Genomic DNA, 22,373 nt, shown 5'->3' with positions numbered 1-22,373 from the left:
TTCCAAAACCCCTCCCACAAAGTCCTGGTCGCTCTCCTCTTGGTACCTAATGAGAGGACCAGGCCGACTGGGTGGCTAGAGCCTATTTCAGGCTTGATAGTAGCAGCTGGGCTTCCCTGGGGACTGACCTCGCTCCTCTTTCTATTGCAGAACACAGATCTGTTTGAGATGATTGAAAAGATGCAGGTAAGGATGGGTCAGGGAGCCCCAGAGTGGGCTGGTCTAAAAGTGGCAGTTCCCTACCTGCCTCCTCTCTGTGAACTCATCCAGGGTCCCAACTCCCAAGTCATCCCCACAGGTAGATACAAACATAGCTCATCAGAGTCCTGGCAGGCTCCCGTGCAGCAACCCCATGCAGGATGGAGGAGGGGATAGACGCATACATGCAAGTGGGGGAGCATTAGTGAGCCAGGCAGCCTGGGGTGCAGTCCTGCCCCTTGTTTCACCCCTGCTCACCCTCCACTTCCAAACTCTGCTCTGTCTGCGGCATGGGTGAGTGTCTGGATGGGAGCAAAGGGTAATGGGGTAGAGTGGGGGTGGCTTGAAGAAAGCTCTGGAGCCTCCTTCATGTCAACTCTCTGACTCGGCTCCTATCCCTGCAGTTTCTTTGCCTCTTCGACTTCCCTCTCTTCCATCTCCTTCCCCTCCATGTATCTCTTGATGCACTAGCCCCGCCCTACAAACACACACACACACACACACACACACACACACCACATGCCTTAGTATGCTTCCCTGCCCCCACTCCCAGCAGCACGTGTTTTCCTGCACAGAGCCCCCAGCTCCTCTCTGCTGCTGTACCTCCCTGATCTCATCACCACGGGGATGCCTGAGGAACGAGCTGGTCAACACCCCATTCCGCAAGTGCCCTTACATACATGGGCATCTGTCTTAGGACTTCAGCCCAGGAAGGGCTCCCTGTGGCAGGCACGGCAGAAGGGTAACGACATACCTTCTCTTGCAGGGCAGCAGGATGGATGAACAGCGATGCTCCTTCCCACCACCTCTCAAAGTAAGTGGACCAGGCAGGACTCTGGGCAGTCACTCTCCTGGGCTGGGGAGGGTCTAGGAAGAGGGTCCCAGTTGCCACTGTGTGCCAGTGTTGCTGAGCAGGGCACCTGGCCCTGGGAATTCAGCAGCTGGTAAGGCCTTGCCCTGACCTTGGAAAGCTCTCAAGCCAGCACTTGCTGCCCTCCTCACCGCAGGTGCCTGCCCCTCCAGGCCACCTCATGCCAATGCTCCAGCCGAGTTGCTGCAAAGGTGGCTGCCATCACATGGCTGTGTTTCCTTATTGGCCTGGGAGCCCCTGCTTCATTCAGCACGGGTCCTCTGATTCGAGACTCCCCTAGAGAATGTGCCTGGACCCAGGGGAAGGTTTCCAGGCTGCAGGCATGTGCTGGGCTATAAGCCTGCCACTTCATTCAGGGCTGGGGTCTCAGAGTGGTCCTTAGACTGGTACCACCAGGAGCTTGGTAGGAATGTGGGTTCTGAGGTCCTACTTGGAGTACTGCCTCTGTCTGTCCTGGCTTTCCTCAGGGGAGGCAGGGACCCTCCTTGTCCCTGGCAGAAAGCTTCTAAAGACATCAGACTCAGGGAGCCTTTGAACAAGCACGTGTGTGCATGCGTACGTGTCTCTCTGTGTGTGCATGTGTGTGTGTGTAAAGGGTAAAGCCTCACCTCAGCTGCTCCGTGGTTTGTTTATATTTTGCAGACGGAGGAGGACTACATTCCCTACCCAAGTGTCCATGAGGTACCAGCCTCAGTCCCGCACCCTCCCTTACCATGACCCTGGGAGGCCCTCATGCAGGGCTGTCTTATGGAAACTCACTTTCCAGTCCTGAGAGTTCCGGGGTTGTTTGAATCTGAGGCCTCTCGCCCACGTTTCATCCCATGACCCTGGGCCACCCTCTCTCTCCCCCTCTCCCCCACCCTTTGCATAGTGCTGAAAGGTAAGGAACCAAGCAGGTTCCCCAAAGGGGTAGACAAGAGCCTTGGGTCTCCTAGCCCTGGACTGTCCCATAGTGCCTGCTAGTCCTGGATCTGGGTTGAGAGGTTGCCCTGGGGCTTTAGTGGGTGCTGTGTGGAGTATCTCTCAGCTGAGTCCCCCTCTAGGTTCTGGGGCGAGAAGGGCCCTTCCCCCTCATCCTCCTGCCCCAGTTTGGGGGCTACTGGATTGAAGGCACCAATCATGAAATCACCAGCATCCCTGAGACAGAGCCTCTGCAGTCTCCCACCACCAAGGTCAAACTGGAGTGCAACCCGACAGCGCGCATCTACCGGAAGCACTTTCTGGGCAAGGTGAGTGACTGGCTGGGGTGGGAGGCTGGGTCCCACAGGAGGTGGTGTTAGGCTGAAGCTAGGTCAGAATTCTGAGTCTCATGAAGCTAGGTCAGTATCCCAGAATTCTGAGTCTCAGATTCATTGATTCAGTCGACAGATGTTGCAAAAGGCAGTCTAGCATGGTTGTCAAGAAAAGAGACCCCATCATGGTATGTGCCTTAGCTAGGTTATCTACTGGGAGCCTCAGTTTTCCCATCTGTAAAAATGGCAATTATGACATCCATCTCACATGGTTGCTGGGAAGCCTTAATGAGGAGATGCATGGTATCTCCAACCACGTAAGTGCTTTCCAGAGTGAACAGATCACAAGCCCCAGCTGCATACCTGGTCTTGCACTGAGCTCTAGGCATGGAAAACAAAATCGATCCAGACCTGGCCCTCAGCAGCCAGGGGAGGGGCTGGGAAGATAGGAGTGTCATAGTCTGACTTGGATGGTTGTCAGCACAGCCTCGAGGCAGGGACTCTGCCTGGTAATTGCTCCGTAGACGGACACTCACGGTGGTACTCTGTGGAGTGTGTACTGAGCAAGGCAGTCACGCTCCAGAGTTATCAGGTGTGAGCTGAAATTGCATCACTTGGGAATCTGAGGCAGGAGGATCACCGGAAGTTCAAGGCTTACCTAGGCCACAAAGCGAGATATTGTCCAACAGAAACAAAATGAAAAAAGTTACTGGGTGGGAGTTGAGGACCCGTGCTGGGACCACATTACACTGGGTGCTGTTGGTGTGCCATGAAATAGACCCGTGCTGCAGCCTCTGGGGTACAAATGGTGGATCCTCCTTCTGTTGGTTTGGTCGTGTAATCTTGGGCGTTTTATTTAACCTTCTTCAACTGCTTCCTTATCTGTAAAAATGGGGCTAAGACAGGAGCCTGCAAAGCACATAACATGTGGTTGATGGTAGCCGCCACCACACCTACCTGCTCCCGCTGCTCTCGCGGAAGAGGAAGCCAAACTCAGTGAGGTGACTTGGTCAAGATCAGTTATTGAGCCTAGAACTGAACCAGCTCTCACAGACATTCACTAGGTCGGGCCGTGGTGGCGCACGCCTTTAATCCCAGCACTCGGGAGGCAGAGGCAGGCGGATCTCTGTGAGTTCGAGGCCAGCCTGGTCTATGAGAGCTAGTTCCAGGACAGGCTTCAAAGCTACACAGGGAAACCCTATCTCGGAAGAAAAGAGAAAAAGATGTTCAGGAAGATGGGACTCCCAGTCAAGCCATGTGTGTGTATACGTGCACTTAATGGAAGAAGGAGCACACTTGCATAATTGAGATGCTGTGTGGCCTCAGTATGGACCCAGGGCACTAGGCTGCTTCTAGGAAATCACTGGTGCTGTCTGGTTGGGGGTGGGTGGGGCGATTCACAGTGTGGTGACTAACCAAGCAGGCTGAAGCTCCAGCCTTTGCCTGGGGACGGAGCCAGAGAATAGCACTCGATTCTACCTCCTGGCCGAGCCTGGGGTGGAGGGAGGGGGACCTTCATTCCAGTGCCCACTGTCCAGTGCTCTCAGCTGTGTCTAGGAGTCAGGGACTGTGAGCCTGGCATAGTTGGCACTCTAAGGTTTACCGGCGGTGTCACAGTGCTGGGTGGAGCAGGGGTCTTCGGTATGGCAGGTATAAAGAACAAGAGGGGGCTGTGGTGACCAGGGTCAGGTCAGTAGGACAGAGGGGAGGAGTCGGGGTGGCTAGGGAAGGGGCAGTGCCCAGTATAGGAACCACATGTTGGTGGTAAGAGGCTGTGAGGGTGGCCTTAGGGACCAATCTCCTGAGACCATGATCCTACCTCCCACTGTGTCTCTAGAGTTCCTCCAGCCTAGTGGGGAACTCCCTGCCCCTGGACTTCCTGACCAAGTGCCTGCCACTCCTCTATGGACGGATCATCTATGTCAGACATCTTGGGGTTTTCTCCACCCTGTGCCAAGGCTGGGTTCAAGGGGATCTGTGGGTCTGGGTCCATTCAACAGACCTAGTTCAGGGGCACTGCAAATTCGAGGGCACACCCCCCAGCCCTGCCTCTTTCTCCATCCTGCCTCCAAACGCAACGTTCATGTTTAAACAAGATTCACTTCCAGGGTGACTGATTCTCAGGGCGGGTGTGGCTGAGCAGTTCCACTCCCAGGCCCGAGCCAGCAGGGGGAGCCCAGGGCCAGACTGGGGCTGCGACCCCTCACTTCTGAGTTTAGGGATTTCCCTCCCAAAAGATTCCCCCCAAAGGCCTGGGTTCCCATAGAGAGGGTGCCATTCCTGTCATAGGTATCCCTCGTACCCTCTCTTTTCTGGTAAGGATGTCAGGAACCTGCCTGGTCAGTTAGGATGCGTCATTTCCTGTTTCTCATGGGCCTTGACTTCAGGGACCACTGAGCCACAGTTGGGCAATCAATTATTCGACTTCTTTTCCTCTCAGTGCCCTACACTTGGTAGTTGGCCTCTGTCCCTCCCTCCCTTCCCACTCCCTTCATTCTGTGGAGGTCAGAAGAGGGCATTGGATCTCCCGACCCTAGAGTTACAGGCAGCTGTGAGCCATTTGACACAGGTTCTGGGAACAGAGCTCGTCGGGTCCTCAGAAGAACAGTACATGTTCTCAACTAGTGGGCCATCCGGCCCCTCCTACCATTCTTTTTTTCTTGAGACAGCCTCACTGTGTAGCTCAGCTGGACTTGAACTCGGGATCACCTGCCTCAGCCTCCCTAGGCTGGAATGCCAGGTGTTTACCACCATGGGCATCTGGTTGATCGATCCTTCCTTCCTTCCTTCCTTCCTTCCTTCCTTCCTTCCTTTCTCCCTCCTTCCCTTCCTCCCTCCTTCCCTCCCTTCCTCCCTGCCTCCCTTCATTCCTTCCTTCCTTCTCTCTCTCTCTTTTGGTTTTTTGAGACAGGACTTCTCTGTATAACCTTGTCTGTCCTGGAACTCCCTCTGTAGACCAGGCTGGCCTCAAACTCAAGAGATCCACCTGCCTCTGCCTCCCCAGTGCTAGGATTAAGGCATATACCACCACCACCTGGCTAGTTGGCTTTTCTTGTAGAGCGATTGCTGGGTACTTAGGGACTGGAGCATACATACATACACATACAGACACACAGATGTACCATGTGGGTGGCTCCGACTTTGATAAGGAGCCAGAGATAAAGTCCCAGCAGGCATTCTTGAGCACAGTGCCAGGCTCTGTACCTCACTTCCGGGCCCCATCCAGGTAAGTGGCCTCCCTCCCAGCTAATAGAGCAGGAGAGTGATGGAGGTGCTCCTCAGGCTGCCCAACTGGTACGGGGCAGATCAATCTGATGCAGAGTCTGCTCTTGCCCATGGTATCTGCTGCTTGGGACCAAGTTGACTGTCTGATTCCCAGAAGCCAAGACCTCCTCTTCCTCACTTCCCCTGCCCCTCCTGCAGGAGCACTTCAATTACTATTCTCTGGACACTGCTCTTGGCCACCTGGTCTTCTCTCTCAAGTACGATGTCATCGGGGATCAAGAGCACCTGCGGCTACTGCTTAGGTAAGGGCGGTGGAAGGGGGAACCCCAAGACAGTAGGGAGGACTAAGGTCTAGAATTCGAGCACAGCTCCCTGTACCTGCCTTCCTGATGGAGGCCCAGAGAGGAGCAAGAATTTGCCTGAGGCCACACAGCAAGGTAGTGCCTTAGCCAGGCTTGGTGCCCTGCTGTCACCTTTGGTCCCCTGAAGTCTTTCCACTGTTGAGTCTCTCACCAACGTAGCTCTCTCCTCCCAGGACCAAGTGTCGGACCTACCATGACGTCATTCCCATCTCCTGCCTCACTGAGTTCCCCAATGTGGTCCAGATGGCAAAGGTGAAACCATGAACCTCCTGGGTCCCTGGGCCTGATGGCAGCTGCTTCTAAGGGCAGCCTCTTCCCTGATCTCACCCAGTGTGCATGCTGCCTTGTATAGTCCTGGGTACCTGCACTGTGCTTCTAGCTCTCTTTACAGCACCCACAGATCCCAGGTGGCCCCAGTTCTCTGAGCTCCAGTCTGAGCAGCAGTGAGGGCCCCCAGTCTTTCACTCTTCTCTGTTGCTTCCAGACCAGCCCATCCCCCCTCCTTTCCGCTGCTGTCTTCCCTAGACTTGCCTACCAAGATGCAGAGAGTCTCTCCCTTTCTTTTTCCTTGACCCCAGCTCACACCCCTCCCTGTGGTCTTTTGCAGTTGGTATGTGAAGATGTCAACGTGGATCGATTTTACCCTGTGCTCTACCCCAAGGTATCTGCCCTGGTTTGTTCACCCAGGGTGTGTGACAGCAGGAGGAGGAGGAGTGAGCACTTATTGATACCTTTTGTGGCTGGGCCCTCTTTGTTTGCCCTGATGACCATACATGGCCCACAGTGTGCGGTAGAAAGCACAGAAGGGTTCTGTGTTTACCTAAGGATGCACTGCAGATAAGGAGGGCCTACCTGGAGCCTTGCTCCTGCATGGAATATCTCACGTTGTCTGGAGAGCTTCCTAGGATAGTCTGTGCTCTAGACTTCTTTTCCATGGTCCTTGCCTTCTAGAGGATATAGGGAGACCGAATAACACTGATAGCCCTGTAAGTGCGTCCCCACAACAGATGTACTTAGAGCCCCCACCCTGCTGCTCCCATGGCTGTGACGATGCTGGCGTAAGTGCAGTGGCTTCTGTCATCTGGAAGACATGGCCTTGAAATATCCTGGGGTGGGGTGGGTGTCCTAGCTGAATATTTTAAATCAGGCTGTGATCCTGATAGGTGAAGGAAGGGATCTCAGAAATCAAATCCCACATCTTGGTTTCAGTGGGGAAAACAGGTTGAGAGTGAGGAAGGACACTTGCTTGGGGCCCCAAGGCAAGATGGCTGAACTGTTAAGGAGCATGAGGACGTTTTGCTGAGGTGTCAGGGAGTGAGCTGAGCATTGCAGAGTGGTTTGGGGTGGCCTTGGCTATAATAGGCAGGGCTCATGGTAGAATTTGGAAATCCAACAGAATCAGAGCCAGGTCCCAGCCCTGCACAGGTCTGCAGGATGCTGATCAGAGGCAAAAGACTGAAGCTCTCTGAAAGCGAGCAGCAGAGGACCAGTGGAGAATCCCTATGACCTTGTTTTGAGGATGGTGTGTGTGTGTGTGTGTGTGTGTGTGTGTGCATGTGGTGGAGGCAGGGAGAGCACAGCAGTGCTTCCAGCACACACTACTTGGCACTCCCGCAGGCCTCCAGGCTCATCGTCACCTTTGATGAACACGTTATCAGCAATAACTTCAAGTTCGGAGTAATTTATCAGAAGCTGGGGCAGGTGTGTTTACCCACCCTTCCCCTGGCCCAGCCTGTGGCTCACCGTCCCTGCCCCCCAGTCTCAACTGTCACCTGCCAGAACACTCACTGTTTCCCAGGAGCTTGGGGACTGCCCATGGCCACTCTGGGAGGAAGTGGGACTGAGGGAGGGTCACTCAGAAAATGCAGCTTTGCGACTTTGCCCCTCTCTGTGGCCCCCAGACATCTGAAGAGGAACTCTTCAGCACCAATGAGGAAAGCCCCGCCTTCGTGGAGTTCCTTGAGTTTCTGGGCCAGAAAGTCAAATTGCAAGACTTCAAGGGGTGAGTCCCAGGGTCAGATGACTAGAGCAGATAGGACCGTGTTCCTGAGCAGGGAGGGAGCCCCGTCCTGGCCCCAGGGAGGCCTGACTGGAGCTGGAGACTGAGCCATGGCCTTGGGGGCCTGGGGACAGGTTCCGAGGAGGCCTGGACGTGACTCATGGGCAGACGGGGACCGAGTCCGTGTACTGCAACTTCCGCAACAAGGAGATCATGTTTCACGTGTCCACCAAGCTGCCATACACAGAAGGGGACGCCCAGCAGGTAGCCTGGGCACCCATCTACCTGTTTCCTACAGTCACCTGTGATCCCATCCACTTGTCTGTTCCACGTCCATCGTGGCGGCCTCAGCACTGGCCCTGTCAAACAGATGCGGAAATGACTTGTTTCCCTGTTTCCCCCCTCAGGGTGGGCTGTAGGTGGAGGGGAGGTAGGAAAGCCCTGGCTTCTGCCTCTGTGGAGCGATGATAATAATGACATCTACAAGGTAGATGAGTTAAAGGGAGAGGGAATGTGACTAGAGCAGATTTACACAGAGGGAACAAGAGGCTTGGTGGGGTCACGTGGGGGTCCTGAGACTTAGAGCCAGGAGTTAGGAACCTCTTTTAAGATACAGTGACAGGCTGCCAAGTTGCTAACAAAAGGAAGTGGGGAGTCCCATGAAGAACAGGGAGTTCAGGCATGTTCTTAGCCCCAAGCTCAAAATTCAGTTTACCTTGTTTTGAGTGTTCCCATCAGGGCATCTGCTTGACTCCGGTCCCCAGCCCATGGTGCTAAAAGGGTTATAAATGATGAGCTGTGTTATTCTTACTGGCTTCTTCTTTTGGTTTTCCCTATTAGCAACACTAATTTCATTTTCCAGTGATGGAATATGTTTGCGGGTGTTGAGATAGGATTGAGATAGGGGAGGGGCTGAGAGGTGGGACCCGGGTTCGAGACCTGGGTTCAAGTCCCCGAGGGCATCGGGAGGCCTTGGAATCAATCTTCTCTCAGCTTCCATTTTCTCATCTGTCAGAGGTATCCAAGGAAACGGGAATAATCTTAAGACAAGTCTGCCATACTGAGGGTGGGCTGGAGCAAACATCCCTAGGTGTGCTCTCTGATTGCCCCGTCTCCCCTCCAACCCCACACCCTCTGGGCACCCCCGTCCCACACCCTGCATGGCCAGTCTGTGAACGCCTGTGGCCCTGTGCTCAGTTGCAGCGGAAGCGGCATATTGGAAACGACATCGTCGCCGTGGTCTTCCAGGATGAGAACACGCCCTTCGTGCCGGACATGATTGCATCCAACTTTCTGCACGCCTACGTGGTAGTGCAGGCAGAGGGGGGCTGCCCCGATGGTCCCCTCTACAAGGTGGGTGAAACTGGGGCTTCCCAGGGCTTGTGGGCTGTGAGGAAGGAAGGCCCCTCTTTAGAGGGGCCACTTACCTCCTATTCTGTCTGTTCTTACCCGTTCCCGAGCTTTCAGGTCCTCATGCAGTTCCCTGACCAGCCCCACCCTGCAGACTCAGGGCAGTGGCTGGAGGAGCTGGAATTCTGGCTTAGAAGGTTCCCTCTCTGGGCAGCCCCAGAGCCTCCTGAACCCCATGGACCGATTTAGGGGTCCTAGATGTTGTGAGTAGAGTGGGCTCTGGATCCCACAGAAACAGCTTCCTCTCCTTCCAGGTCTCTGTCACCGCGAGAGACGATGTGCCCTTCTTTGGGCCCCCCCTCCCGGATCCTGCTGTGTTCAGGAAGGTGAGAGGCAGCCCTGCTTCCCTGGCCCGGAGCAGGACTGAAGTGGGAGAACCCGAAGGCCAACTCTGTACTGGGAATCTAGGTTCCCCTTCACCCTTCAGCTGAGCTGCCTCTCTTTGTCTTGATAAATGCTGTGACTTATTCTGCAAGGTCACAGAGTCCACGGCAGGGCTGTTTGGCATTTTCACTAGCTGACTGTGGCCTTTCATCTCTTCTCTCTTGGTCGGTCTGTCCTTTCTTTGGGGGAGGGTGTACACATGTCCCTGTCAACCCCTCACTAGCTACACATGGCAAACCTTGGTTTGATCCTTCCCTCCCCCTGCATGTTCTGCTGGGCCCTCCCAAGTTGGGGGGTTCCATCAGAGATACAGAGTCCCCTGTAGTGCCCAGCTAGAGAGCTGAGTCCAAGGAGAAGCCCTCTGGGAGTGGAGAGGGTGACCTCAGGCCCCAGTAGGGCACAGCTCGGGAGCTCCAGTCGGACTCACCGAGCTCAGCTCCTTTCTCTAGTGTTCTTCTGACCCTCCTTTTGTCTCCTCCACTCTGGGGGCTCCCAGGGGCCTGAGTTCCAGGAATTTCTGCTGACGAAGTTGATCAACGCTGAGTATGCTTGCTATAAAGCAGAGAAGTTTGCCAAACTGGAGGTAATGTGGATGGAGGGATGGATGCTCCCCACCCTGGAGGGAGAAGGCATGCTCAGACCTTGACTTTGGGGGGCTGACTGGGGCGGACAGAGATACGGGTGAAGTGAGAGGCAGCAGAGGCCAGTGTCCAGCATGGGCTGGAGGGGGAAGATGCCATGCAGGAGGAGGGAGCTAGAGAATTGGGGAAGCCAGCACAAGTACCTAAGGACCTCGGCATGCCTCGCACAGGGTAGGTGAAGCTACGACTGTAATTGCCAGGTCAGGGGTTGATCTCTGGGGTCTCTCATGGCCGACCCACAGGAGCGGACGCGTGTTGCCCTTCTGGAGACACTCTATGAGGAACTCCACATCCACAGCCAGTCCATGATGGGCCTGGGTGGCGACGATGATAAGATGGAGAACGGAAGCGGTGGCGGCGGCTTCTTCGAGTCTTTCAAGGTGAAGGCCCTGGGCATCCTTGCAGGATGGGGCTCGGGCAGGCTGAGGCTGATGGAGAAGCAATGGGACATGACAGCTCGAGGCAGCCGGGTGTGGATGGGCCTGGAGAGGGGCTGTGGCCCTAGTCCTAGAATTGGGGTCTGAGGGGGTGGGGTTCTGTGAGGTGGGTTAGGGCAGGTCTTGTTCTGAGTCCTGGGGATGGAGCTAAGGCGGGGTCTGGCTGAGGACTTGTATCTCTGCTTAGAAGTGTGGCTAGGATTAGGACGTAGCTTGGTGGACCTACACTTTCAGGTGCATTGAGATCTGGAGATGTGCTCTGTGCTTTGGGCAGTCTGAGTCAGGGGGAAGAGTATAAAGTGGGGCTCTGGTTTGGGGTGCAGTTAACGGCTGGAAGGACTCAGGGGAGGGTCTACCTGGGAGCCCCATCAAAAGCTGGAGTCCTCCAGACAGCAGCAAGGAGCCACTGGTGTCACGGACTGTGACTGCCAAATCTGAGGGCAAAAAAGAGGGGAGGGGGTCTGTCATGTCTCTAAGAAATGGGCTCAGGAGGCATATGTGGACCGGGTGACATTGCAGAGGGAGCTCGCTGTGTGACCTCCCCTGGTACTATGTGATTTAGCTGAGAGTATGGAGTCCCTGTGTTTCCAGCTCAGTCCTGCCACTTACCAGCTCGGGCATTGCTCCAAACCTCAGTTTATCTGTTGAGTAGGGAAATGGGGGTCATGACAGCCCATCATGCACAAACGTTTTTTAATTATTTGTAAAACAGGTTAGCATAATGTGGGTATAAATGCCTGCTCCATCTACCAGAGCAAGGACAAACTAGAGCTAGGAAGTGGAAGGAGACTTCTGCCCCCACCTTTGAATGGGGCCTGAACTCACCAGCTGCTGGGTGCTGGACGCTAGGCAGGGATTGCTCCTCCAAGTCCACCGGTGGGAGGTGGCCTCACCCAGGCTCAGCTGCATTGGAACTGTGGGTTCCTATAGGGAGATTAGTCCAGTGGCCCACAAAGGATACCAACAAATTGGTCTAGAGAGCCCTTGCCCTGCCACCAGAGCCAGGGACCCATGGATTGAACACAGGATCTAGAAGTTTCTCATCTGGCTAGTTCTAAGTAGGGGCCCTGGATTATGTCAAAGCATGCCTCCAAGGCAATGGAGTCTGCAGGGAAGGGCACAGGATTTGGCCCTATGGGCCCCAGGCTTCCCTCTGCCTAGGTTTTCTCCTGGGTAATGTGCGCATTAGATAGTCCCACTGTCTTGTGGAAGGCTTGGATGGCAGAGTTTGTATACACTGTCTGGCTCCTGAGGAAGCATTTGGTCTAGCATGGTCTGGAAATAGACAGAAAGAAGGGGAAAGAACCCTAAGAGGGTCCCACAGGGCTCCCGAGGAGCAGTCAGTTATGTACATACTCAGTATTGCCTGTCTTCCTCATGACACCCACGAGACAACATGCCGGTGAGGCATCCGAAGCCCAGCTACTCCTAAGCACTCTGTATCCCTGCCTCTTGTGTGGCACACAGGGAAACTGCTCTGTCACAAAGCGGTGGGGCTTCCGAGGTTCACCCTGAGTGCCCCTGGTGGGGAGGGACCGGATGCGTGTATCCCTGAGGTTCCCCAAAGGTTAGAGGCTCCCAGAAAGCCCATACCTCCTTTACACCCACCCCTGCTCTCACAGAGGGTCATCCGGAGCCGGAGCCAGTCCATGGATGCCATGGGACTGAGCAACAAGAAGCCCAACACCGTGTCTACGAGCCACAGTGGGAGCTTCACCCCCAACAACCCTGACCTGGCCAAGGCAGCTGGAATAGTGAGTGTCCCCCCCATTCCCCCTGCCCTCCTACCTCTTGCTCCCCCCCCCCTGCCCCGGGCCCTTGGTTTCCCCTGCCTCCTAAGGCCTGGCCTTACCACCTCCCATGGCCCTGTTGTTCATGTGTCCATCATGGGCACTGGACTTGGTATAGACACTATTCTCAATGGCCAAGTGCCCCAATCAGGATACTGGGATACTGTTCCCCACCCCCTTGGCCTTCTCCACCTGGCCGTTTGTTTATTTGGGTGTGACTTTCTGCAGCCTCTGTGTCCTGACCCTCCTGCTGTCCTTTGTGTGCTGGGGACTGGGCTGCTGTGTGGGCATTTACTGTCAAGCCTTAGGTTTCTGGAAGCACCTCTGTATGTCAGGCTGTGGGCATCACTGTGTGTCGGGACCTGGGCTGCTGTGTGGACATGACTTTGTGAGCACCTACTATGTGACCTCCCCCCTGCTGTGTGAGCACCTACTGTGTGTTGGAAACTGGGCTGCTGTGTGGGCACCTACTCTGTAAGCACCTACTCTGTGCCCCAACCCTGGGCTTTTGCGTGAGCACCTACTGTGTGTCAGGACTTGGGCTGCTATGTGAACAAGTGATGTGTGCTAAGCCCTGATTATCGGGGGATGCCTGCTGACTGTTAGGATGTATGTTGCTGTGTGGACATTTCTTGTGTGGCATTCTGTGTTTGTGGCAGCCAGGGCCTCAATGCCTGTGACTGTCTTTTATGTGTCTGGAACTGGGCTTCTGTGTGGGCTTCTCCTGAACGAACCCCTTCTCTATGGTTACTAATTGCCAGGCTCTGTAGGAGTCTGCCCCCCCTCACACTCAGCAAATGTTACAAACCTACGTTATGATTTAGTTGCTTTGCGCCATCTAGTGGCCACATTAGACACTGCCCCCCCTTGCTCTGCCCTTTGCCTTCCCATACATCTACCCATTAATGCACTCACACACCCACCTACCCGTCCACCCACCTCTGCATCTATCCGTTCATCTGCCCATACAACAACACGTCTACCCATCATACTACTCATCCATGCATCCATCTACTCACCTGTCCATCCACCCACGTACACATCCATCCATCTTCCCAGCCATTCATCTGTCTGTTTATCCACCAGTCCATCCATCCGTGTACCTACCCAGCCGCCCACTCTTCTCTTCCTGTCTGCTGCATGCCAGGCTCTGTGCTTCGTGCTGTGTGGCTGTGTCATGTGGTGGGAGTCTCCCCTCTCCCTACCATCTCTCGTGTGGTCTGGTCTGGCCAGGGGAGCAAAGTGAGGTCTCTGCTGTCCAGTGGTCACCAAGTCCATTGTCATCTAGGAACTGGCCCAACTTCTCCCCAACCCAGGTTCTCAGCCCCTCCCTTCGTGCCTGTGGAGTGGCCTGGCCTCCTGGGGGTGGCTGTGGAGGGGCCCCGGGTTAGGACCAAGCCAGCAGCACCTGCCGTGGCAGTAACCAGACCCATTTCTGTTTTTGTTTTTGCACAACTCTCCCTCTCTTCACGTGGTTTCCTTTTCTTATCCTGTCTCCTCATCCTTCTCTCCCTTCGCCATCTGCCATTCCTCCTCGTCCCTGTCCGCTTGCACCCCCTCCAACTCTCCCTGTCTCACCTCCCTTGCCCCACTGTGTCCCACTGTCCCTCCCTACCCCTTGGTTTCTCTCTGCCCGTGTCGTGTGCTCTTGCGGTACCCACCTGCCACTGCTTCCTTTGTTTCTGTCTCTCTCTCTCCATCCTTCTGTGTTCTCTCTCCCTCCACTGTGTACCTCTCTGCCCCACGCCAGTCATTGCTTATTCCCGGGAAAAGCGCGAGTAGATTCGGACGCCGGGGCAGCGCCTTAGGCATAGGAGCTGTGGAAGAGGTTGTCATCCCACCCAGGGGCCGCGGCTCTGGAGCTGCCTGCACCTGCACGCGCTCTTCTCTGCTCGCTCTCAGGACGGAGGCCATATTGGGGACGTTGCCCCCTTCCCGGGACAGGCCCAAGGGCGTGCAGGGCAGAGTGCCACAGCTCTGGTGATACTGGGACCTGGTCAGAGTCCCCAGGCCCTGGCCTGGCCCCTAGAACCCGGACTGGGTCCTTGCCGGGATCTGGTACTCAAAGACCCTCTGCCCAGCTGCACGTCTCCCAATATTGCCGGTTCTGCATGAAGCACCATCCTTCTCTCCCTGTGTCCCCTCCACACCACGAGCTGCCTGCAGGTCCTGTCCCTCCCTTCATACCCCCACAGGGACCACTTGCTATCTCCCAACGCTTCTGATGCCGGGCTTCCCTCCATAGTGTGTGTAAAGGGGGGTGTCCTTACTCGGGGGACAGAGCCTGAAATCTGAGGGTGCAGGTGCCCTGGCAGGGGCTGGGGTTACCACTGCTTTCTCACGACTACTTTTAGGCTGCAACTCCCATGAGGCCCAGGGGCAAGAGTCTGAGGATTTGTCCTTCCTCCTAACCCTAGTGGCCTAACCCTAACCCTGCCCTTCTCGGACTAAGGTCCAGCACAGCCATGCTCTGTGTTCTCCGGAGCAGCACTGGCCCTCTCTGAGCCTGCCCATCTATCAGGCAGCCCTCCCTCCAGAAAGCACATTTTCTCTCCTTTCTTGCTCATCACCTGTTGGCTTCAGGGCGCGGTGGCAGGGCCCCAGGGGGAGGTGGGGCCACTGGGAATGCAAGGCAGGTGGGCACTGAGTCGGAGTCTCTCCCCACAGTCTCTGATTGTCCCTGGGAAGAGCCCCACAAGGAAGAAGTCTGGTCCATTTGGCTCCCGCCGCAGCAGCGCCATTGGCATCGAGAACATACAGGAGGTGCAGGAGAAGAGGTGGGTGAGTGGGAGCCTGACCCATCAGAGCACTTAGTGCGCCGCCCACCCTGACCTACAGGGGGCACCAGCCCACCACCCGCCCTGACCTTCAGGGGTACCAGCGCATCTCCCACCCTGACCTGTAGGGGCGCCAGCCGCTGCCAGCTCCGACCTTAAGGGTACCCAGTCCTGGTGGCCCACCCTGACCTGCAGGGGGCTCCAGCCCACCACCCACCGTGATCTTCAGGAGTATCAGCGCACCTCTCACCCTGGCTCTCAGGGGCACTCAGCCTGCTGGCTCACCCTGACCTGCAGGGGCACCTAGCTGACTAGCCCACCCTGACCAGTGCCTGTTCTCTGCTTCATAACCCTCCCGTGAGAACTCTCACTCAGGAAGAAGCGCTTTGACAGTAGTTCCACTGGTTCCCTGGGACCAGCACCTTTCAGATCAAGAAACAGCCTGCCCAGTCCAGCCAGCCAGTGAGAGGGGCTGGCAGCGTCTGTAAATGCCCGTGGGCAAGGCTGAGCCCAGAAAGCAGAGAAGAGGTCTTCAGCCTGCTTCAGCTGTGTAGCCTTGGGCATGCCAAGCATGTGCTTCTCTGAGACTCATCATTGCAGCAAGAAGCGTGCGATTGGAAAACAGCCAGCAGCCTGGGGCTGTCGTGCAGGTCCCTTGTCATGAGCACAAGGCAGTGGCCAGCCGAGTCTCATGCCACCAGAACTTAGAATCTAAATCCTGGGCTCAAGCCCTGGTGTAGCCAAGTCCTGGCTGGGCATCCTTTAGGAGACTGTGACATGGAGAGGAAGGGACAGCTACCCCATCTAAGGCCACACCATGCCCATGACCACACCTCACGGCCTGGGCCTCATTCTTCCCTACTGAGTCCCCCCACTGCCCCTGTGTGCCCTGCAGGGAGAGCCCTCCAGCTGGTCAGAAGACCCCAGACAGCGGGCATGTCTCACAGGAGCCCAAGTCAGAGAACTCTTCCACTCAGAGCTCCCCGGAGATGCCCACAACTAAGAACAGGTAGGCCTTCAGGTCCACTGGGCTCAGGGGAGGAAGCCTCTCATTTGTTTTCTGGTGTTCCGCTGAGTGCCTCGTGCACGCTGTGCCCACTCTGTATTCCCGAACACAGTGGCAAGCTGTGTGCCTGTGGGGCTACAGAGCTGCTGGCCTGGACAATATACCTAATAAACCATATCTGTACAGAGAGCAGGGTCGCTAGCAGGGGTGCAGGAGGGAAGGAGGTGTCCTTAATGGGTCTTTAGACAGAGCCGAGGGAGGAACTGATGGACCTGGTGGAGATAGGGTTCTGGGGAGGGGCCAGCAAGTGCAAAGGCCCTGAGGCATGTCTGATGGGTAGAAAGAAAGGCCGCTGGCAGTTGGAGCAAACTGGGGGATTGGACCATTGGGGGGGGTGGGGACAAGGTCAGAAGGTGGGCAGAGACCTGCTTATCGCTCTGGAGGCTCTGGGAGAGCTTTGAGTTTTATCTGAAATAGAAGAAAAACCTATGAAGAGAGCAGTGTTGAGAGAGGCTGGCAAGTGGGTGGGACCAGAAGCAGGGAGGCCTGAGGTGGGGGTGGGGGTCAAGAGCTCATGGTCAAGGTCTCAGCATCATGAGCTGGAGAGTCAGACTGCTGAGCAGGGACAAAATTGGGTTGTGGAATTTTTGCAATAGGGAAGACTTGGGGCAGGAGACACAAAGGCCCTGTCCTGCCTTTAGCTGAGTGACCTGAGGCTGAGTGCCACCCTCCTTGTGCTGCCGTGTCTGTGAGATGGGTCCCCTAATCACAGACTATCTCAGGGGACCAGTGCGTGTTACTAGACTGAGCCACTAAGCGTCACAGTTATTGAGTATCAAGCCAAAGCCATCAGACTGTCCCTGGGGCAGTGAGGAGCCACCACCAGAGGGCGACAACATGGAGGATAAGGGGCTGGAAGAGCTGTAGTGGCAGCCAGAGGGTGCTTGGCTGGGGGCTCCTGGCTGAGCTTCCCTGGAGAGAGTGGGGGACAAGGGAACGAGGGGCAGCGCCCGCCCGCCGTGGCTGCTGGCTGACGGCACTGTGTGGCAGAGTGGAGACGGCTGCCCAGAGAGCGGAAGCGCTGCAAGGCTTTTCCAGATCCTCATCCAGTGCCAGCAGCTTCGCCAGCGTGGTGGAGGAGACGGAAGGTGTGGACGGCGATGACACAGGCCTGGTGAGAAGCCTGGGGGATTAGGGCCCCCCTAGCGGTGGGATGGGGCCTCTTGGGCCTCTGGAGGTGCTTAGGGCAGAGGAATAAGCCTGGCTGTGACTGAGGTGTTGGTGGGGGGTGGTGTCCCAGCCTCAGAGGAGATGCAGACAAATCTTAGCTTTCCATGGCTCCCCAAGTGCTGTCCACAGAGACCCCCGAGGGCCCAGGTGCTCCTTCTGCCCTTGTCTCATTCCTTCAGACATTCTGAACTCCTCCGCAGTCCCTAACTGTCACGGGCCAATCCCACCCTCAGGCCTTCGCACCCACTGCTCTCATCTTCCTCCCTTCTCCCCTTGCCAGGCCGAGTCACACTCTCCCTGTGGCCTGGGCCTCACCTTCGGCACCTTGGCTATTTTCATCTAACTAACTTCTAGTGGGTACCTGCTACTGGCCTGGCCTGTACCCTGGCAGACACAGGCCCTGCCCACTGACCTTCTAGAGAGGAGTTACAGGGTTCTTCACAGCCTCTTGACCTCTGAGACTTCAAGCTCCCTGAGGTCAGGGACTGGGTCTGTTCTATCCCTGAGACCCGGACCAGGAGAACATAGGGATGGGGGTGGGTGGGGGTTGTGGGTGGGGCTGACCTCCCCCCCTTCCCCAGGAGAGCGTGTCATCCTCAGGAACTTCCCATAAGCGGGACTCCTTCCTCTACAGCACATGGCTGGACGACAGTGTGAGCACCACGAGCGGGGGCAGCTCTCCAGGTACCAGGATAGCTGCGTCGGGTGGGAGAGGGCCAGGCACAGAGGGCAGGGACTAGTCCTATACTCCAGAGCATGGGACAGTAGTCCAGGGCAGGTGGACTGGTCTCACAGGACAATAAAGGGTAACTGGGAGGTGAGTTAAGAGTGAGGATCTCTAAGGGAGGGATTTGGCAGGGTTGGGGAACCCCAGTACCAACCACCCATCCATGCCTGCATCTCCTTGGTGCCTCCTCTTGGCCAGTGAGGTGGCTCCCTCCTGCCCCCTTTCCCAGGCCTCACACGATCACCCCACCCAGACGCCGGCAAGTCGGGGGACCCTGCGTGTCCCGAGATCAAGATCCAACTGGAAACATCTGAGCAGCACACACCCCAGATGGTATGAGGGACCTCTCCTGGGAGAGGGTAGTGCTGATTGGGGACAGGGACCCAGGGAGCAAGGGGACCCCGACAGCTGGGATGCCCCTCTAGGCCAGGAGGACTTGGGCTCATCCAATGACTTTTGGTTCTCTGTGTCTCCTGCCCCCACCTCTGGCTGCATCTGTCCCCACAGGGCTGCTAGCTGCCACCTCATCAGAAGGCGGGACTGAGCAGGTCAGCCAGTACTTACTGGATCCTATGGGGTGAAGGAGGGTGAATCTCGTGCCTTGGTGACTGGGGACCAGGGCTAGTCTTGGTGCTTCTTGGCCTCATTCCCTATATTTGCAGTGGCGCTCATAGTGCTGCCACAGCTCTGCCTATTAGTTGTTGGGGAGCTTGATGGAGCCAAAAGGAACTGGGCGATCATGGACTCTGGGGAAGGCCGGGGATACCCATGGATGGAAGGAGCCCATGCCTGGTCCTCCCAGTCCGTTGTCCTCTTCCTCTGAGTTCATCTCCCTTTCCCTGCAGATGAGGCCTCAGAAGCACAAGGAGAAGATGCTGCGCCACATCCAGGCAGCTGGTCCTCTGCCCCACAGCCACCCCAGCCCCTGGTACCCCTGCCTCCAACCCCCCCTGGCCCACCCATCTGGGCTGTCTCCGCAGGGCGGAGCCATCCAGAGCTGGGAGTGGATGCTGCCGGCATCACCCTACCCCCCACCCCAGACTGGGACTCTGGGTGTGGGCAGGGACTTTGGCCCTGGATTGCCCCTACCTGGGCCTCTGTCCCCTGGATTCCCTTGTGGACTCCTGGGGAGCAGAGTAGGAGGAGAGGGAACATGGCGAGCACACACTCCACCGTAGAAGCAGCAGGTGTGCAGAGTGTTCAGAGGGAGCACTGAGCAGGGAGTCCTGTGGGGCTTCTGCTGTGGGACCTTGGGCAGGGCACTCTCCTTCCCCGGGCATCTCTGCTACAAGTGGACAAGACTATTTTAGAGGTCACTGAAGACCCATTTCATGCACCCACCCTGAAGGGGGCCATTAGTCCTCCTGGGGACCTCCTATTATACCGACTGCTTCCTGAGGCCCCAGGTGGGCTAAAGGGCTGGGGCTGTTGTACCTGTCACCTTTCCTGAGCCCCCAGCTTTACCACAGACCTGCCAACGTCCTGTCACTGCCTCCACACGATGGCCAAGTGTCCCCTGTTGGGAAGAGGGTCCTCCCTGGCTCCTCATCCGGCACCCAGCTTAACCCTGCCACCCCACGCTCCTGGGCGTTCTGGGCTGAGGGGTCTCAGCTGGTCTGGAGTCCAGGCCATCCCCTTCCCACCACTGCAGTGGCGGGGGCTGCCAGGCATAGCTGCTGTGAGCCACGTCCGTGTGTGTGTATCCGTTCACTATTAGGAGCCATGCCCCAACACCCACTTTGGAAGCCCTGTGGCTACATGTATGTCAGTAAGGGTTGTACAAAATAAATTCTATTTATCGCTATTGTACTGCGAGTTGAGCCTGGCTTTGTGTAAACCCCGAATAGACACACTCCAGGTAAATGCCCAGAGGACCCAAAGTGGAGGGAATGAGCCTGTTCCCTCCAGTGCTGCTGAGCCTCGGGGTACCTTCAAGGCCAGGAAGCCACAGGGTCTGTGAACACCAGTTGAGGCCTCCTTTTCATGGCCCCACCCCTCCCCCACCTTGTGCCCTTCCCCATGGAGGAAAAGTGGCTTTGCGGTCAGCCCTGGCACCATCTCTCCTTAGCTTGGTGGTAAGGAAGTCATTCTCCTCTTACAGGAGCAGGGTGAGTTTGTGACCTCTTCAGGGGGTATCTGTGAGCATCCAGCGAGCTGGGGTACACAAGTCACCAGACATAGAGGCCAGCACACAGTAGGTGATCAACTAACAATTATCTCCTTTCCTTGAGCTCATACCCACAAATCCTGAGGGTTTCCCTTATGTGACCACCAGGGGGCACCAAAGGATTGCCAGCAGGGACAGAGACAAGGTCAACGTCCCAGCCTCAGGCGGTCACAGTGTAGAACTACCAGCCACAGGGTGGAGGAGGAAGAGGTCTCTGGGAGATGGTCCTGCGTGTATAGAGGCTGGAGAGCACTTCAAATTGGGAGGGGTCCAAAGTCAGGACCATCCTAGAAGGGACAAGGAGATCGGCTAGGGTGAGGCCAGAGAACACATGGCCATGAATGCCAAGCCCAGGATGACAGTGAAGAGTCACTTCAAGCTGTGGTGGCTGCTGATGGAGTCTGATGGTCCCAACTGGTTGGAGGCACCATGGAGGATGGGTTTCTTCAGGGACAGAGCCACAGGAGACTCATGAGTGGGACATTGAACTTGAGCTATCCAATTGAGCTCAGAGGGAGTAGCCATGCTCAGCTTCTCTAGAAGTTTGGTGTCCCTACCTCACTTCCACCTTCCCAGGAAGATGCTGAGGACACTGGGAGGCTAAGATGTACCATGCCTTTCTTGACAGGGTCCTGCTATGACCCTCGGCTGCCTCAGGCCACCCAGGGACCGTGACTCATACCCAGATTCCAGGCTTGACCAGCAGGGTTTGGCTCCAAGCTACCCTGGCTTGGTGGTTCCCCTCCTAGGTCACCCCATCTCCCACCAGCTCAGCTTCGCTCTGCGTTCCGCCCCAGCCTAAGGCCTACAGAGCTTCCTGGACAAGGACTCTGAGTTCATTCTCCTGGTGACCTTGGCCATTCATTACTCTCAAGCTCCAAGGTGGGGCTCAGGGAGGCAAAGGAGGCATCTGGCCCTCCACTTCCTCTTCTGTGGTCCCTGGTATGAGGTCTCATTGAATGAGGCCTCACCATAGTGGTCTTGGTGCAGCTGAAGCCACAGGGCTCAGACACTAGCGCACGGGGGTTGGGGACAGCAGCAGAGTTGATAGGGCCTCTGAACAGAGGTACCCGTAGACATCCTTATTGCTAAGCCTTCAGAGGATGCAGTCCAGTCTGTGTCCAGAGGACATTGTCCCAGGGGCTGGCTCCACACACAGGTATAGTTGAGAGACTTTGGGAATGCTTCCCTGAGCCTCAGCACTGCAGGCTTTTGGGCTGAGCATCCCTTTCTGGGACTTTGCTCAATTGTGTATCCACTTCCCTGCTCTGTCCCAAAGCTGAGCTGGAGCAGCAGGGCCCTGCAACAAAAACAGGTGAATAGCCAGGAGAGCAAGCTCTGGCCAGGCCCTGCCTCTCCCCTGCCTGTTTGCGCCAGTGGTGCAGCGTGAAGAAGGCTCCAGGCCGCAGTGCATGGCCCAAGCCATTCCTCTCTAGCTCCAAGGTGGGGCTCAGGGAGGCCGAGGATGGATCCTGCCTCTGGGATCAAAGTGGACAGTGCTGTTTCTCTTGTCCCCATGCCAGTTCCATGCCTGCCCTTGGTTCTGAGGTGGGGAGAGCAAGCCAGGACACTAACCCGAGGCTGGAATTAAGGCTAGGGCGGGGGGTACCAGGTCCGGGAAGCAACGGGCTCTGTTAGAAATAACCCTGGTGCTGGAAACAACAGCTCTTGCCCCAGGAGACAGTGGGGGCACCTCGCATCCCTGGCATCCCTAGCTCCCTGTGGGCAAGTCTCTCCAAGTGTCACCTTGACACAGACAAACCTACGTATGGTCTGGGACACTGTTATACTTCTAAGGAGCCATGCATGAAGCCTGGTGCAGAATCCATGCCCAAAATGAGGGTCCTCCCATACCACCCCACCCCCACAGCAGAGGTGTCCCTGGATATCTATGACCAACTCCAGGACATTGCCAAA

At 56.4% G+C, this 22,373-nt stretch overlaps 1 protein-coding gene across 14 annotated transcripts in view; it reads left to right on the top strand.

The window, feature by feature from the left end:
* LOC121447989 (RAP1 GTPase activating protein) overlaps positions 1 to 20,098 on the top strand; it is a 62,427-nt gene extending 42,329 nt beyond the window's left edge. For 2 of the 14 annotated variants that reach the window (XM_041651485.1, XM_041651480.1), the window contains 23 exons: positions 151 to 186; positions 965 to 1,012; positions 1,712 to 1,750; positions 2,113 to 2,298; positions 5,725 to 5,828; positions 6,062 to 6,140; positions 6,496 to 6,549; positions 7,506 to 7,589; positions 7,790 to 7,890; positions 8,022 to 8,151; positions 9,085 to 9,240; positions 9,552 to 9,623; positions 10,178 to 10,264; positions 10,565 to 10,702; positions 12,382 to 12,513; positions 14,300 to 14,377; positions 15,217 to 15,326; positions 16,222 to 16,335; positions 17,383 to 17,506; positions 18,197 to 18,246; positions 18,488 to 18,622; positions 18,797 to 18,837; positions 19,135 to 20,098. In XM_041651485.1, coding sequence (XP_041507419.1) covers positions 169 to 186; positions 965 to 1,012; positions 1,712 to 1,750; positions 2,113 to 2,298; positions 5,725 to 5,828; positions 6,062 to 6,140; positions 6,496 to 6,549; positions 7,506 to 7,589; positions 7,790 to 7,890; positions 8,022 to 8,151; positions 9,085 to 9,240; positions 9,552 to 9,623; positions 10,178 to 10,264; positions 10,565 to 10,702; positions 12,382 to 12,513; positions 14,300 to 14,377; positions 15,217 to 15,326; positions 16,222 to 16,335; positions 17,383 to 17,506; positions 18,197 to 18,246; positions 18,488 to 18,622; positions 18,797 to 18,833 — 2,076 coding nt within the window. In that variant the 5' untranslated portion in view covers positions 151 to 168 and the 3' untranslated portion in view covers positions 18,834 to 18,837; positions 19,135 to 20,098. Of the gene's footprint in view, positions 1 to 150; positions 187 to 964; positions 1,013 to 1,711; positions 1,751 to 2,112; positions 2,299 to 5,724; positions 5,829 to 6,061; positions 6,141 to 6,495; positions 6,550 to 7,505; positions 7,590 to 7,789; positions 7,891 to 8,021; positions 8,152 to 9,084; positions 9,241 to 9,551; positions 9,624 to 10,177; positions 10,265 to 10,564; positions 10,703 to 12,381; positions 12,514 to 14,299; positions 14,378 to 15,216; positions 15,327 to 16,221; positions 16,336 to 17,382; positions 17,507 to 18,143; positions 18,247 to 18,487; positions 18,623 to 18,796; positions 18,838 to 19,134 lie in introns of all 14 variants that reach the window. The other 12 variants (XM_041651476.1, XM_041651481.1, XM_041651479.1 and 9 more) reach the window with 10 other exon arrangements.
* Positions 20,099 to 22,373: the final 2,275 nt, after the last annotated feature.

This window comes from Microtus oregoni, unplaced genomic scaffold (assembly GCF_018167655.1).
Source record: "Microtus oregoni isolate MIOR12 unplaced genomic scaffold, Mior012 000005F_ref0000423, whole genome shotgun sequence".
Lineage (NCBI taxonomy): Eukaryota > Metazoa > Chordata > Mammalia > Rodentia > Cricetidae > Microtus > Microtus oregoni.
The sequence above is the reverse complement of the archived record's forward strand: the minus strand, read 5'-3'. Positions and strand labels throughout refer to the sequence as shown.